Genomic DNA, 17085 nt, shown 5'->3' on the forward strand with positions numbered 1-17085 from the left:
TACATAGTACATGCTAGCAAATTATGTATTTCATACTTTACTGCTTCCATAAACGGCTCTAATATATTATCTCACACACCGTAAATGTTAACACGGCACAACCCTCACACTCACACACTGGCGAACCGTCTCAGCTCTGATATCCCACGGTTGAGAGGAATGATTTACTGAAGCTCCATATAACTCCTCTCTCTGTGGGAGATCACAATAAAACGCCTATAATCGCTGGCAGTGAAATATTATAGATAGGCTCTATAAAAACAGCTTTATGGCCCAGGAAAAGAAAGCATTATGACCTGTATTATGTGGTTGGATCCATCTTAAAGGTTTAAGACAAATGAGCCCAAAGATTTCTGACATTAAACGTAATCTAACCCACAGTAGGTCTATCAGTAAAAGAAAAAAGTCTTAAGATAAACAAATACATAGAAACAATAAAGGGTTATCTATCTGAACTATATTGCTGATAATTTGTAAGATAGTTCACATAATTAAACATAAAAAAACATTTTCAAGCTTAATAAATAAAGTCAAATAAAATGGAAATTTAGTTTAACTTTAAAGATGAAGCTTATTATCAACTCTTGATTCCAGTGCCATAATAGTCGCCCAGATGTGACAGTGGTATTGATGTTTGTCTTTAAAAAAGAGCATGTTTCCTAACGCATGAAAGTATTCCTAACAGGCTATCAGATGCTGTCAACCTATCACATCTCTCCTTTAGTTCAGCTTTGATGTTAAATTCATTGTCTCTGGTCTCAGTGTTAACGCAGAGGCATCCTGACTCCCAGGCAGACGCAGCAGCATGATGCTGAAGGAGCGAGGAGGAGAGAGGAGGAAGGAGGCAGGGAGGAGAGAGGAAGAGGCAACAGGAGCACAGACCTCCCATTGAACTTGGCCCGCTTCCAGCACTCATTCACCCAGTAATCAGCTGTGAGCCAGTTAGTCACACCGGCTTTGAACAAACACATTAACATCTAAGTGCTCATCATGTGAGCGCTGAGTTGCACGTGCACACACACACACACACACACATGCCATCATCACATTAAACACACAAGAACAACAGTTTATCACTCCGACTGTCTCTGACCTGCATAAAGAATGAGATCGGTTCGTTCTGGTGCCAATTCGTTTGGGGAAGTTTCTTTATAGTTCAGTTTTGAAGTGGGGTTTTTGTGGAAATATAATGAACAATTAATATCTTACCTGGTGTAAGTAGCTCTTTGAATGACCTCATTTAGGAGTAAAAGAGTTTAATTTTTTTAGCAGACTGATAGACTAACAGCTAGTCTTAGCGCGGCCAAGACCAAAGTGGATTACTACCATTTTAAAATAACTCAAGTGTCAAAACATTTATGCAAATGCTGTTTTATGAACCTTTATGTTACGTAAAGAGGCACCGTGGAAGATTCTGAATGGATTTTTAAATGGATTGCCGTTATAGCCTCCTGACTACCAAGGGGAAAAAATTTTGTCCAATCACTTTTTTTTTTTAATTCCCCATTTTTTTTGTAAAGTAAATAACCCCATTCCTTCACATTTGGCATCATTTAAAAGCCCTAAATGTCCTCTGTAGATGGCAAAAGGAGTTAATTCAGTAGTATGTGGTAGGTTGGAGATATTCAGGTTTACAAATGTCCTCCACAGGGGACAAATTTGAACTACTGGTAGTCAGGAGGATAGGAGACAGCTGCTCGGTGTTGTTTGTCCTTGTAGAGTTACTGTAGCTGCTGATTCTGAGGCATACAGCTGTGTGTTTTCACATGTTTTTCACCATTTCTTTGCTGAACCCCAAAGAATATATGTCTGTGAGTACTTGTTGAAGTTATCATATTATGACTGTATTCAGTAATGACTGTGAAATTGTCAGAATATGGTGTGAGCGTGGCGAACCCAATCCGCAGACTCATCTTTGGAAACAAAAACTGATTTATTTATATAACAAGAAGAAAACAAAAAGCTGACGTGGCAGCAAAACTTACTATAACAAAAATCCAGATAATAACAAAGGCAAGACGAGGCAAGGAAGAACCGTGGACAAAAAAAACAACAACCAACATCTAACAAACAACAAACAATGATCCGACGACTAGTGGGGGAAATGACCGGGTATTTGAGTGCTGAGGGTAACGAGGGAAGTGGAAACAGGTGAATGGAAAGGATTATGGACAGGTGGAGATGGGCGTGGCAAGAAAGGCAAAAGAGTGACAGAGGAGGAGTGAATACTGAGCAGGAAAAAAACCCAAACTGAAAGCACAGATTAAAACCCACAGAAAAACCATAAAGAAAACCAAAACAGAAACAACAAAAATCCAAATCCTCACAGAAATATTTGATTTGTGTATAAATTTCAGTGACAAACACTACGCTAATACTGTTAGCTTTTTAGGCCAATTTCAATGTTACTCTCGATGGCAACTGTTGATCAGCAGCCAGTGATCAAGTGTTTTTGGCATATGGTAATGTGCTCTCTTAACTTTTGTTTATTTATTTTTTCAGCTACTCCCTTCTGAAGGGGTTGCCACAGCGACAGCAAACTCGCACAGATGATTTGGCAAGTGTTTTAATCCGGATGCCCTTCCTGACACTCCCTGGGCTCAAACCCACAGCCTCAGGGTTACGAGACCACGGCACTGACCACCGATCTACCATGGCCCCTAATGTGCACCCTTAACTATGCAAGAAAATATATAAATCACTGTTTATTCATGTATGACAAACCAATTTGTAATTTTGTTTGTAAATTTGTATTTCTGCCTCTGTATTTTAGTTTCACAGATCTTTGGATGAACATCAAAGCTTACCACCTGCCTCCCCCCTGGTGTTTATTAACAAACTTGATAATTGCAGATGATCAAAATGCATCAATATTTGTCCTATAATCACATCACAGGCCTCTGCATCATAATCATATCAAATCGTGAGATGCCTAAAGATTCACACCTCTACTTGACATTTCCTTTCAGTTTCGAATTAAACATTTATTCCAGCAAAAATATCCTAATATTTTCAACACAACCCACTGGTTGCACTGGAAGTGCTACAGCTAACTGCTGCTAGCTTTATTCTTGCAAAAGTTTGTAGAAATTTTTGTAAATTGTTTTGAATCTTTTTAGACTGGAGCAGTTTTAAGATTTCAGCAATCGACTTTGGTTCTCATCATTTTGGTCAAAGTTAAACTTCGTTGCTCCAAACTGAGGTCGTCCAAAGAGTTATCTATACCAGGTAAGATATTAATTGTTCCTAACCTTTCCACAGAACCCCGGCTTCAAAGGATGTCAACTATTGCTTTAAAGACGAGTGGAAACCTAGGGCGTGTGGAAGCAGATGTGGATAAAGATGCTGAGCTGGTGCGCCCTGATCAAAGGGTGCCATCGCCCAACTTTGGCTGGCGGGTTGGACGCCTCACAGGAGAAGCAAAGCGAAGCCTCACACAGCTGGGGAGGATAACCTCCTGTGATTACACCCACAGGGGTGAATGTCAATCACACCGCCTGGCTGGATGTGTGTATCCCCCCGCAGGTGTGTGAGACAATGCCCCTCGATTGTTGATACGCTTTATGTACAACTCTGCATCCTCAATGTGTGTGTACATTATGCCCGGTGCCCGGCGATGGCCTGTTAGATTGAGCTGTCAGTCGGCAGGCAGCAGATGAAGATTAATGGAGCGAGCAAACAATAAGAGGCTGGCAATGATCATAAATATGCTAATGGCCATTATCAATACACACTCACTGACATGCATAGAGGAGAGAGAGAGGCAGTGTGTGTGCGTGTGTGTACAGTATTCATGCAGCAGAGATTTGGGATAGAGGGTGATTCAGGTTACTGAGTTAAAATCTTTTCCCCTGGGAAGGCCACAAACACACACACACACACACTCCCCTTTATTTTTAGCCCGGCTGCCTGATGGACGGGCGAGCCAAGCCTCCCATGTGTTATGTTTGAGTTGTGGGCTACAAAAGGGAGGGGAGGAGGGCTCATTGAGAAGATGACATGATTGGTGTCACATTAAAATGTGTTTATTTAGTGTTTGTGAGCTTGTGAGAAGGGCAGCGGTTAGCGATGATGTCTGTGCCAAGCCGCTGATTAAGACTACAGGATCAGCTAATGGCACAATGAGAGGCTGATTAAGAGCAGAAGAGGTGGTGTAAAAAAAAAAAGAAAGAAAGAAAGCAGAGGGAGATAAAAGGCATAGACGGACAGATCTATTCACTAAACTGATGATGGGGCTCTTTGTTGTCTCGTCCCATTCTGTGGTTCTCTGGGGTCCTTCCTGTTTCTCCAGCATACATTCAGTTTTTAAATGAAAACCCTCTTCTTTTATCTCTCTTGCTGCATCCACCCCTCCCCCCTTCTCCTTCCTTATTGTCCCCCCTCGCCACCCATCTGGGTCACACGGCCTAAAAAAAACAACAACCTAAAACAAACCCAAAAAAGAAAACAAAAAAACAAAAAAACAAAAAACCGAACACAGGTCTCAAACTCAAACCTACTCGCCCACTTCATCACCTGAAAACACACTTCCTATTTTTCACCCCACTTCTGAAGAGTCCGCTGGGAAATGCAGAGCTCCCTACGACCTTCTTCGTCCTTTAAATTGAGACACACACACACACTTTTTGCCCGATCCTGATGGAGTGGGTGATTTGTGTGTGCGAGACTGTCGATGGATGGAGTGTGTAAAGCAAACACAGAGAAGTGGTTATGATTGGGGCTAATGAGCTCACAGGGGATGGAGGAGGCAGGCCTGCCTCACATACACCTCCCAGGAGGGACATTGCCGAGACCCTTTTAGGCCCTGTAGGAATTTTGTTTATGAGTGTGTGTGTCTGTTTGAAAACCCTACCGTCCCTGTGGTCATTATGCACCCATTCTGCTGAGCTGGTTATTACTGCAAACCATGAACTGGGACAGTAAAGCACGAACCATTTACATGTCGAACTAGAAGCACCCGGAGAACACAAACCTCTGCCTTTTTGTACGACCTCTGGGTCATACAAAATTTAATCACTTGTTTTTTTGTGACACCCCTAGCATGTCCCAAAAATTTCATCAAAACCTGTTCATTAGTTTTTAAGTAATCTTGCTAACAGAGACGGAGGGACTTACGGACAAACAAACCATCCAACGCTACAGAATACCTAACCTCCTTGGTAGAGGTCATTATTGCTGGTTGCTTGTTTTTGCAGAAATTAGCTAATACTATTGAGATTAAAGGAAAAGTGATTACCTGGTTGGAACCTTCCTCATCAGATAGATCTCAGTTTGTTCATGTTAACAACATGTTTTCCACAGGTACAAAACTTACTCATAGAGTTCCCCAAGGCTCAGTGCTTGGCCCACATGCTTTTTTTGGGCAACATGCTGCATAAATGTAAAATTTTGTGCTTGATGACATACAACAGTTTGTTTATGAAATCACCTGACACAAGTCAGGTAGCTAAAACGCAAAAAGAGGAGTTGAATGCCTGGATGATTCAAATATTTAGAAATAAACTGAATAAATTGTAGTTCTTTTGAACAATGCCAGTAACAGAACCCCTTCCATTTTATTGTGATGACAGTACCTTGGCGTTGAGCATCACTGTGAAGAATATTTAACCACTACTTGTCCTTCGACTAACAGATTTAGAAAATGTCTCCCAGACGGCTTTCATTCACCTGCATAATGTCATTAACATCTGAAATATCTTTTCTCAGGGTGATGCTAAACGGTCAGTCATTTGTTACTTCTGGACTTCTGTCTTAGCTGTATGTTCCAAAAGTTCTTAGAGAAATTTTTCTGCTGCAGCTTAGAGAGATGACATGAAGCAAGAGAGAGAACATACTGTATCTCTCCAAGTATTAAAATCTCTTCACTGGCTCCGAGTAAAATTGAGAATTAAATTGAAATATTTTTATCTCACTCACAAAGCTCATACTAAACAAGCCCCATTATATCTCAAAGTTCTCATAGTCCCATAGTATCCTAGTAGAGTACTTTGTTCTCAGATTTAGGGTTTACTCGTGGTTCCTAAAGTTTCCAGGTGTCGTGTGGAATCAGCTCCCAGCATTTATTCAAAAGGCAGATCATTTTCTTCTTTAAGATTTGATTTAAAACCTTTTGTTCTTGTTTTATGAGGCTTTTGGCTGAGGTTGAATCAGATCGTTTTGCCACATATTTGAGTTGTTTTTGCTCCTTTCCATCACCTTGTACACAACCTTCTTTGACTGTATGTTCTTATTAATTTTGCTTTGTATTTTGTATCATTTAAATTGAATTTTTACCTCTGACGTGTCACTGATCTTACTATTTTACTTTTTATACAGAATCCTGAATTTGTTTGAGCTATTTTTTCCCCTTACTTTTTCCTTTTTATGTATTTTGTGTATAAAACATTTGCAATAAGAATTTTTACTGACAGTTTTTGTTGTTGGAAGCAACTCCATCTACTTATCTGTTGGAAAGGAGCTGTATAAATAAAGTGTGACTGACCAGAAGATACTGCTTTTGGAAACTCAGCGGTAAAAACTCAGTGATGATTGCTAACGCTGCATCAGTGGTGAGTGTGGGTGTGTGCGAACAGGTGTGTGTGTGTGTGTGTGACAGTGTGTGTCTCATTACCATGCATGGTGTGTCAGTGTTGTCCAGGAGGCTGAGCCTGCTCGCTTGCTCCAGGGGAGAGTTATAGATTACTGGCTGGAGCAGGTAGGGGCCAGGAGAGCCGCTGGAGCCCAGGCCCGAGAACTGCAGGCTGGGCACGGCTCTCAGCTCATCAGCCTGTCTCTGGAGGGTGCGGAGCTTAACCTGGAGCAAGGCTCTGATTAACCAGACTAATGACAGTAAGGCCCCCAGCTCCCACTGCCCAACACCATAATCACTACTTAAGGCCCTGACCAGTCGGCATGTCTGCGTGGAGAGAGAGAGCAGTGGTACAACTCAATGGATAACTCCACTGACAACAAGCTTTTTAAGTCAGCTGTCAATACGAGCTCTGAGAGTCAGGGCACACGAGAGACGTATTGTATGAGAGGCTGAAATGAGTGTAAATACATTTTTCCGAGTGTGAATATGAATGTGTGTGTCACCACAGTTGGAGGTGTTTAACGAGAGCTGATCGATGCCTCATCTGCGTCCCCTTAACGCTAAAGCAAACATTTCATCAGCACAACGAATCCCTTCAGCCTTTGGTTCACACAGGGACCCCAGCCGACAAACAGCTCGAACCAAAGCATGTATGCAAATGAGACAAAGACGCTCGCGTCCCACAGTTGCAGAGAATTACGCTGCAAGTGCAAGAAGCAGCCGCTGGAAGAGACGGGTGTGAAGGAGATGTCGACGGGTGCATTTGCTCTGCAGACAGGAGAACATGCCAATAGTGCTTACTGTGAGTAAAGTGATTTCTGACAACTCCTAAATGAATCCCTGTGGGTGGGCAGGCCTGCAGCTAGATCACAGAGCTGCTTTATGACTCTGTGTGTGTGTGTGCTCAGAGACTGAGGTAATAGCTTGGTGTTATAAGCAGGGGTGAGTCAATAAATGATCCCGCTTCCGTACGAAGGACGAGGAGAGGATAGTGTTAAGTTTTGATGCCAAAGTAAGAAAAATCTAAAGCTTTTCTTCTGCTGTGTGTGGAGGGAATGCATTTAGGACAGTTTGAACTACTAAAGGGTAAAAACTCAAAAAGGGACAAGAAAAAGACAATTTTTTTTTTTTACTTTAAGAGAAGTAACAATTGTTTTATTAAAATTTTACCACAAAAGCACAAAATAAACAGGGCAATGCACCGATTAAACTTTAATTATGATTACTTTAATACTGTCTAACTTAGTTAAATATTCAGTTTGTAAAACAGATAAACACAGATTTGAAGGTGAAACATTTCAGCTTCCAGTTGACCCTATCAGCATATATTATAATACATGTTGATAAGTTGTGTGCAGGTAAACACAGGTGCACAAAGTAACTTTGGTCAGACTAGTGCACGCATAATCCTAAAATTAAAAATAAATGTTTTTGCTGCCTTAATGATTGTAAATAATGTCCGAATTTTTTCCCTATCTTTTTGCTTTAAAAACAAGCTTACATAAACCCTTGAGGTAGTCAGTGGTATTGAATCAGAATTTTAAAAAAAAGAAGTTTTTTTTAATATTATGTATATTTGTAGTTGATTGTTTTAAACTTGTATATAAATTTATTGCAGGGCATGTTTATTCTTCTAAAGAACTAAACATTTAGAAATGGATCAATTATAAAACTTAATAATTAAAATTCTATTCTGTTGCATCTTTTTCTATTTCAATAAAAACATAGTTTTTCAACTCACATCATCACTGAATGAAAAACAATTGAATTGAAAACTTCAAAACATTGAGGATTTTTAAAATGGATGCTTATTTTGAATTTAAATACATTATTTAAATGCTAGAATAGAAGCATATTTACCACTAGGTTACTTTACTTCTTTTGATAGTTTAAACAATTTTGCACAGAATTATGGAGGATCTCCGCTGCCCAATAGTTTAGAGCCAACTTTATGTATGTTTTGTTTTATAATACATTTATTTATTGTTTTTTTTACGGTTCTAGACAGGTGAAGTATAGACATGTAATAAACCTCTGGTCTCGTGTTTAGGACCCAAAGTTTGGACTCAAGAGAATTAAATAAATGAAAACAACAATGACGATGATGATGACTAAAATAATTTCTGAAATTCCTGATTTGGCAACCAGTGTACAAAACTGCAGAACGTGACAACAAAACTGAGGGTGATATACACTCAGAGAGGTGATTACTTGAGTGAGAGCAGGTGAGATGACTGATGGCTCACAGGTGTGAAGAACAGTGTGACCAAAGAACAAAAGAACCTCAAAAACTACAATGAACATAACTGAACAAAACAAAACAGGAACAACAACAGGTAAGTCATTAAGGTTTTCTCCAAAAAGTAAAACCTGCTGCTTTTAAACACAATCTAGATGTAAAATGAGCCATACATCACAACGTAAAAAGTTAGTTATATCATCTTTTTGGTTTGATTTTGGCTCCCTGAGCTGTGCTGAAAGCTGACAGAGTGAAGAGAAGAAGCAGAAATAAATGTTCGGTAAGCTTTGGCTAGTTTTCAGTTAACATGAAGTTCCTATTGACTGACAGCCCTGACTAAGCCGTTCACATTGCTGCTGATCCCCAATAACATCCCGGGCTTACCGCATGTGTGTACACACACACACATTTATGAGGCTGCAGCCACATATAAGAGTGTGTCGAGCTGCACCTTTACATGAGCTGGTTTGCAAAAGCCAGATCCGTGCGTGCACTCCCAGCAGCTGTGTTTCTGAATGGATCCAGCAGCCATTGTTCTGCTGTCACTAACCCATCTCACAGGCCCAGGAGACACACCGCTGACATTTACCAGACCGCCCACCACCCTCACACATGCACACACACTACATACACATCCTCTCCTTTTCTCCCGCCTCTTTCTTCCTATCTTCCCCACTGCTTCCATCAAGTCCCTCGCTCATTCCCTCTCTGTCACTCCATCTTTATAGCATGATGTACGGGGACAGATGTGTGTGTGTGAGAGTGTGAGTGTTTGTGTTAATGAGTGGCCCTTTAAGGCTATTAAGCTAAGATTGGTACGCCCAGAGTCCCTCATTACCCAGCAAGCATTGCCCCCTACACGGAATGGTAATTGGTGCGGAGAGAGGGAGGGCTGAGGTAGCCATGGAAATAATAGGAGGATAAACACGGGATAATTGGGCGGATTGAGACCAAGAGAGGCGATTGATCAAGATGATTTGTGTTGGTGCGAACAAACTGTGCAAAAAGCAGGAAGGTTAAAGGTCAAACATTCAAATTTGCTCAAATATGATGCCTTGGATGAGTGTTGCTCTTCAGACCTGCTTAAAAGCAGAAATGCTTGCAGGCATAGGTGCTTAAAGGCTTTTTATTTCGGACTTCTGTTTAAATTATACATTAACCTGATCGCACTTCATGTCAATATTTTCTGAACCTCGCATGTTCCTGTTTGTTGTCACGTTGCCAGGCTCTGTGTGTGTGTTTGATTATCGATGTCAGTCAGACTTTGATGCATCTGACAGTCGTTCACACCTCACACAGTGTAGCATGAGCATCACCTGCAGGATACAAACATGAACAGCAATGGTTCTCTGGTTGCTCTTATCTATGGAGCCCTGGGAGGGTCCATTGTAAAAAAACAAAATAAAAAAACAAATGAGTTCAGGAAAATCCTTTGTTTTAGTTTAATAAACCATACATTTGGATTTGCAATAACATCTGTGTGTTTTCACTGTGGAGCTGAGGGGGTAGTGCTAAATGGGAAAACAGAAATAAACACAACACTAGAAGTGAAACGAGTGTTTAGGGACCATCTAAATTGAAAAATTATATTCATTAAGATCGTCAGTGTTGTCTGTAGTATAATCAAAGTCACTTTGGACATTTAGGGCTCCTGATTCCAATAGTTAAATTGAAATATGTAGCCATAATTGTTATTTCACGTGTGAAAAGATGCCAGATTAACAGGTGAAACACGCGTTCCTATGTTTCCATTGTGATTTTAGAACATTTTCAACATGTTCATGTTTTTCCATGAGGGGTCAAATGAGAAAAACATGTTAAATTCATGTGGGGTTTTCTTTGAAGGGATCTTGGGAAGAAGAACTTGTCCAGCTTTCCAACTCCACCAAACCTAATTATTGACCTGTTGCTTGTTGTCAAACTAAATGAGGATTGTTCACAAACAGCACAGATTAATAAAACTGAGAAAACTAATTGGCACTTGTCAAGATCCCTAATATTCTCCCCTGCTGTCCCTGGCATAAGTATATGTGTACAGAAAAAAAAAAAACAAACAAACCAACAAATAAAACTCCCAGGTTACTTACTTTATTGACAAATAAAATGTAAACCATGATAAACTGTGCTCAAACAAGAACTAAAACCTAATTGTTGAATGTGTTTTTACTCATAAATGATCATTTTATTTACCCACTCACAATCTTCAGCCCAATTTTCTTTTAAACTAGATTCTATTTGTCTTATTTTCATAAGCTAAACGTTATTTATTTTTCTTTACAATAACTAGTTCATGAAGTATCATACACTTAGGTTATCGATAATGAAATTTGGGGGGAGGGAAGCAGGTACAAATGCTTCACATAACTCAGATTTCTTCTTCTAGCCTGTACAGATTCATATAAAGTTTAACATATTGTGTGTGCTTTAGCTGGAATTTATTATCCTTACAAGTATTCTGTGTGGTTGTCTGACAGGAAAACAAACCCGATCGTATTTTAAACTGCGGAATAATGTCGCCATCAAGTGGCCAGACTGGGTATTACAACCAAGAAGCCTGAAGCAGCAAAGAGGAGCTTTGTTTGTTTGTTTGTTTGTTTTTATAATAATATCTGTCTGTTTACTGCAGTGCAGGGATCGTTGGTACACATATATCTGTTTATATATCTGTATGGAAGAATTTTGCAGGAGCTTGAAGCCTCCACTGCACAGACCCTGGTAATATTTGGTTTTAATTTGCAATAATTGGACTATTTGCACCCCCTCCTACTGTTTTAATGGGCTTTTATACACCGAGTGAGTGTGTCTGCCTAACACTCCTTGATGGAATGCATATCACCCGCTGCCTTTTATGCCAGAGTTTTCGATTAAGATCATTTTATGTTGAGAAATGATATAATTATTTGGCCTCAGTTGTAGATATACATCCAATTATTACTTTCTGAGGGTTTTATTAAAGTCTGTCAAGTGGTTCACGAGATATTCTGCTAACAGACAAACAGAGTTGACTCTAGTTAGTTAATGGCAGAATTGCAAACGAAGATTTTGTGCAATTTGTTTGCGATCAGAGTATGTGTTGGGGATCAGTCTCAACTACTACCACCCCACATTTTAGGTCAATATCTGTAAAACTGACCGAGTTATAGTCAATTTGGTGGTTTTTAAGGTTAGCTGGCTGTGGCGGCCATCTTGAATCAGGTTGACTTCAAAGGTTAATCAGTTGTAGATGCCTATTCAATGATTATTTTCTACAAGTTTCATTAAAATTCGTCCAGTGGTTCATTAAATATTTTACTAACAGACAGGCACGCCAACACAGAAACGGGCGTAAACATGATCGGCGATAAAAAAAAAAATAGCCTATATATATCCTGACTGATATAACTGAAATGTGATTTATAGTGAAAATACTGATGTAGAACCGAGCCTGTAGTGGGTCGGTTCTGATGGCAGCACGTCGCAGCAGCTCATTGGATGTTCAGGAGGACGGATGGGCGAAACCATTCCTCCGGATGAGAGACTGATGAAGAGCAGAAAGCGTCCAGATTCTGCTTTCCCTCAGCATCACAGGCCCGGCTGAGAACATTACAAATCCGGGTAATTTACAGACAAATTAGCCTCCTGGTGAGGCTGGGAACGGTCCGACGTGATCCGGAGGAGATGGGTTTCTGGAAACACCCCAAACGCCAGACGGTACCGAGGATCCAGCTCGGTTCTCTCTCTGTTTAGAGTCGTTTTCGTCGCCGCTCGCTTCGTCCATCGTCGTCATGGTTTCCCTGCGGAGGCTCGTGCAGCTGTCGGTGCTGATCGTCCAGGGCGGGTGGCGGGGAGTCGCGCCGAGCCCCACCGAGGAGGGAGCGCTCCGGGCCGGCCACGGGGAGCACGGAGAGCCGGGCCACCAGGAGCCCCACAAGGACTCCTACAGCACGTTCGCCTCCGAGTTCCTGGAGTCCAAGTACCTGTCTGATGACGGTAAGGATCTGGGATCATTTCACTTTTGGAAAATGACTTTAATTATATAAGAACAATTATGGAAGCATGCAGGAGGTCTGGCAGGGAGGAATGAAACTAACAAAAACTGAACATGTGCTGCTGCTTTGTGCTGCTTCCAACCTGCCTCCTCTGCAGAAGGCCTTTCAGCACCCAGGCCAGCTCCCTGCTGGTCCCTCACACACACACATCTCCCCCCCACCACACACACACACATACCCACACAGGCACACAGGGCAGATGGCTTCTCCTCTGTGGCCCTTTTTGCTTAAAAACAACCATCACTCGCTCTGAAACCTCAGCAGAATAAAGGATTTTGCTTCTTTGCAGGTTATCCGTTCCCCACCGCCCCACCGGTTGATCCTTTTGCCAAGATCAAAGTCAGCGACTGTGGAGTCACCAAGGGCTGCATAAGGTTAGAAACATCACATCTTCATTTTCGCCCCCATCTTATATGAAAACCAAAAAAAATGAAGGGCATTTAGGTCCTCCGTTATCCTCTGGGCTGTGTTCTAACTTAAAACTGAAAACTCCACCTGTATCATCAGATAGGAAATAAACCGCTTTATGAACACAAGTTTATTCAGCCCAAATGCTTGAAGCACCACATGCTCTCTGATGAAATCTATGGGTCTCGTGGGATAAAAGGTGATTGGGACTGCCTTGTTTCCAGGTACGGGAAGCCAGGGTGTGACGCAGAAACCTGCGACTACTTCCTGAGTTACCGACGCATCGGGACAGACGTGGAGTACGAGATGAGCGCCGACACAGACGGCTGGGTGGCCGTGGGCTTCTCCTCGGATAAGAAAATGGTGAGGAAATGTGTAGCGGCTCTTATTGTTTTTCATAGTCATGAAAGCTAGAAACATCGGTCAGTCTTCAAACACGGATGCTGTGGGAGTTTGTTAAATGATTGGAAGCTGTCTGAAACAAAACTTTAAAGACAGTATTTCTGTTAATGGCAAAGTTTTAGGCGAAAATGTTGTGCAATGTGTGGCGCTCAGAGTATGTGTTGTGAATGACACTCAGCTACCAGGTTTCAGCTCAATGTCTGTAAAACTGGCTGAGTTGGAGCCATTTTTGTGTTCTGTAGTCTAAATTCAGTTGGCTGTGGTAGCCATCTTAGATTGAGTTGACTCCAACAGTTAATGGCAAAGTATTAAAAACAGATATTGTGCGATCAGTTAGCACTCATGAAGTAAAATGGGGATCAGCCTCAGTTACTACCATGCCAAATATTAGCTCAATAACTGCGACTGCGTCAAAGCATCATTCATTAAAATCCGTCCGTTAGGTCTTCAAATAATTTGTTAACTTGACAGACAAAGCTTTACATGCACACAGGTATGGACAAAAACACTATCGCCCGTTGCTTCAGGCAATAATAAGTGCTAAAGTGGAATTTGTTTTAGTTAATCTAAAGGAAGTTTTATAATTCGATGTGTGATCTGTCGGGGTGACGGCGTGCATTCGATTGTCCTCATGCTTTTGCGTTTCAAAGAAGTCAAGAGCAAGGCCTCCTCAAGTGACTGTGGTTTGAAGACAAGGGCGATCTGACCTCATAACAGTTTGCTCCGTTCAGATTTCTGTAAGATTTCCTGCACTACACTTATTGGGCAACACCATAATTGTCTTTTAAAGTGAAACATTACCGCCACAGAGAAGGATGGGAGCGGACCTACATGGGAACAACAAGCATCAAAGTGGAGATAGGACTTTCAGAACTAAAGTCGAGGGGAAAGATTAGATCTATGCAGAACGCTGATGTTATCGTACAGATGTACGATCGACACTTCCTTGATGATCCTTGTTCCTTCAGGGAGGGGACGATGTCATGGGCTGCGTTCACGACGATAACGGACGCGTGAGGATCCACCACTTCTACAACGTGGGCCAGTGGGCCAAGGAGATCAAGAGGAACCCGGCAAGAGACGAGGAGGGCATTTTTGAGAACAACCGGGTGACGTGCCGCTTCAAGCGACCGCTGTACGTCCCCAGGGAGGAGACGCTGGTGGACCTGCACCTGTCGTGGTATTACCTGTTTGCGTGGGGACCTGCCATCCAAGGTGAGACGGGACGCTTCGGCATTACGTCGACCGTCTTTGTGCCTCTCTTATCGTATTCGTTCCCTCTTTCCCAACAGGCTCCATCACGAGACACGACATCGACAGCCCTCCAGTCAGCGACCACATGATCAGCATCTACAAGTACGAAGACATCTTCATGCCGTCCACAGCTTACCAGACCTTCAACTCGCCCCTCTGCTTACTGCTCATCGTAGCTCTCACTTTCTATCTGCTCATGGGAACGCCATAACGAAGCACAGCCGCTCACAGAACTAGGAAGGGTAAGGGAGCGAAAAGAAGCAGCAATAAAAACTACAGACTGTATTAGATATGTTACAGATGACAGAATATATATTTACATCACTCATCCTAACTTAAAATTAAGAAAATATAAGGAAAGAGTCCTGCACTGGAGATGTATGATTAAAGGAGTCATGTCAGTTTGAAATAAGCCAAGTATTTTCAGTGTTCATGAAAGGATCTATTTCCTCTAAATACAATATTTGCATATAACAGTGAATACATTTTATCGGTCTCTCAGGCACGGCATGAAGCAGAAAATCTGAGAATCATTTCAGACTCCTGCTGTTCCCCGGCTACTGAGCTTGAATGAAAGATGAGGGTTTTCTGGGGACACCAAAAGAAAAGATCCCAAATGCACACTTCCTGTCCTTTTACCCTGCTGTTTTAATTTTTTAATTTTATTTTTTTGGATATCAGCCATCGCATCTTCCTCAGCCACAGTGATTGCTTGTTTCTCGGCGCTGTGGCACTGTGAGCGCATCTGACGAACAGGCAAAGGCGGACACATGAGTTATCATTGCCTGCATGAGCAATAACCCACGGAACAGGAGCAAACTGTGGGATACAAAACACTTTACAAGGGCATGGAGTGTTTTTATCCTCAGTTGTTCCTGTAGCATTTTAACCTGCATTAAAAAATGTCTGACTGTATTAAAATGTCAGAAACTATCTGTCACTGCAACGATACAAAAATATACAAACTACATTCTTCCTCTGACTGGACAGATGGCCTCAAACTGTACAAAGCCACGGTGTATTACGATCACATGTTTTTCCAGTTGTACCTTCACTGACTGCAGAAATGTCTTCACATTGCTTGCTTAGCTACACAGACTTGATGATTAGCTTGTGCTAATTAGCATAGAAACAATCCTGATGAACCTGAGCACGAAGCACAGAGGTGGGAGGGTGATGGTACGAGGCTAAAGTAGCGTAAAAGTTGTTAGAAATCGTATTTAAAGGAGAAGCCACAATTATAATGAAAAAGGAGATCTGTGATCTCAATGGGATTTGCCTGGTTAAATAAAGGTTAAATATATATAATGGTATACTATCTGACAGTGAATCACAAACTGAAAAGGTTGTGTGTGTTTTAGTAAGAAAATTCAAGATGCATTGTCTAAATCTCACAGGAATCTAAAAAAGGAAATCTAATCTAAGAAAGCTATTAGTGTATTTTTTACCTTCTGTATCAAATGAAAATAACATTAAAAACACTTCATGCTTAACCCCAGCAGAAATATTATTTTATTGCATTCGATGTCCGATCTCCTTTTTATGTTCAGTAATATCTTATTTGTTTCTCTTACTTTTACTCTCTCATTTCTAGTCGTTTTTGCAGAAAACAGCCTGTTCTGAAACAAAGAGATATCCTGCAGGGATTAAAAAGTGGCTTTGACCGTAGCCTCACCTAATAAGATGAAATTATTCACTTTTTCTGGACTTGTTCAGCACTACAGAAATATTTCAGTATTTTTCCAAAAAAATTAAAATAAAGAGAAACAAACAAACAAACAAAAAAAGTAGCTAGTAGCTGTAAATTATGAAAGTCAGTTTCTGTCACTTTTATTAAAACAAGAGTCTTCAAATTATAAATATGAGCTGCTATCCTAAAGTTATGACTCAGTTTCTCATAGTTATAAGATACTAAGTCACAATTATGAGATGTTAAGTCATAATTGAAAGACACTATTTCAAAATTATGACATAATATCTCATAATAATGAATTTAGCATCTCATAATTATGAGATACAGTTTTATAAATATGAGTGAAGTCCTCATTTTGGGATAATATTTTATAATTATGAGAAAGGAACTTTTTTTTTTTTTACCAAAGTGGCAGAAACAGGCTTCCATAGAGAAGAAGCTACGATAAACTGACCAAACATAAATAAATACATAAAACACTAAAAAGAAC

At 40.9% G+C, this 17085-nt stretch overlaps 1 protein-coding gene across 1 annotated transcript; it reads left to right on the forward strand.

Annotated features, from left to right (window-relative positions):
- Nucleotides 1-12316: 12316 nt before the first annotated feature.
- On the forward strand, nucleotides 12317-16663 carry LOC108241045 (DOMON domain-containing protein FRRS1L). The gene is made up of 5 exons (XM_017424952.3): nucleotides 12317-12779; nucleotides 13128-13212; nucleotides 13471-13609; nucleotides 14617-14863; nucleotides 14941-16663. Exons 1-5 carry the CDS (start codon nucleotides 12575-12577, stop codon nucleotides 15111-15113), a joined length of 849 nt encoding a protein of 282 aa, XP_017280441.1. The 5' UTR covers nucleotides 12317-12574; the 3' UTR covers nucleotides 15114-16663.
- Nucleotides 16664-17085: the final 422 nt, after the last annotated feature.

Source organism: Kryptolebias marmoratus, linkage group LG16 (genome assembly GCF_001649575.2).
Source record: "Kryptolebias marmoratus isolate JLee-2015 linkage group LG16, ASM164957v2, whole genome shotgun sequence".
Classification (NCBI taxonomy): Eukaryota; Metazoa; Chordata; class Actinopteri; order Cyprinodontiformes; family Rivulidae; genus Kryptolebias; species Kryptolebias marmoratus.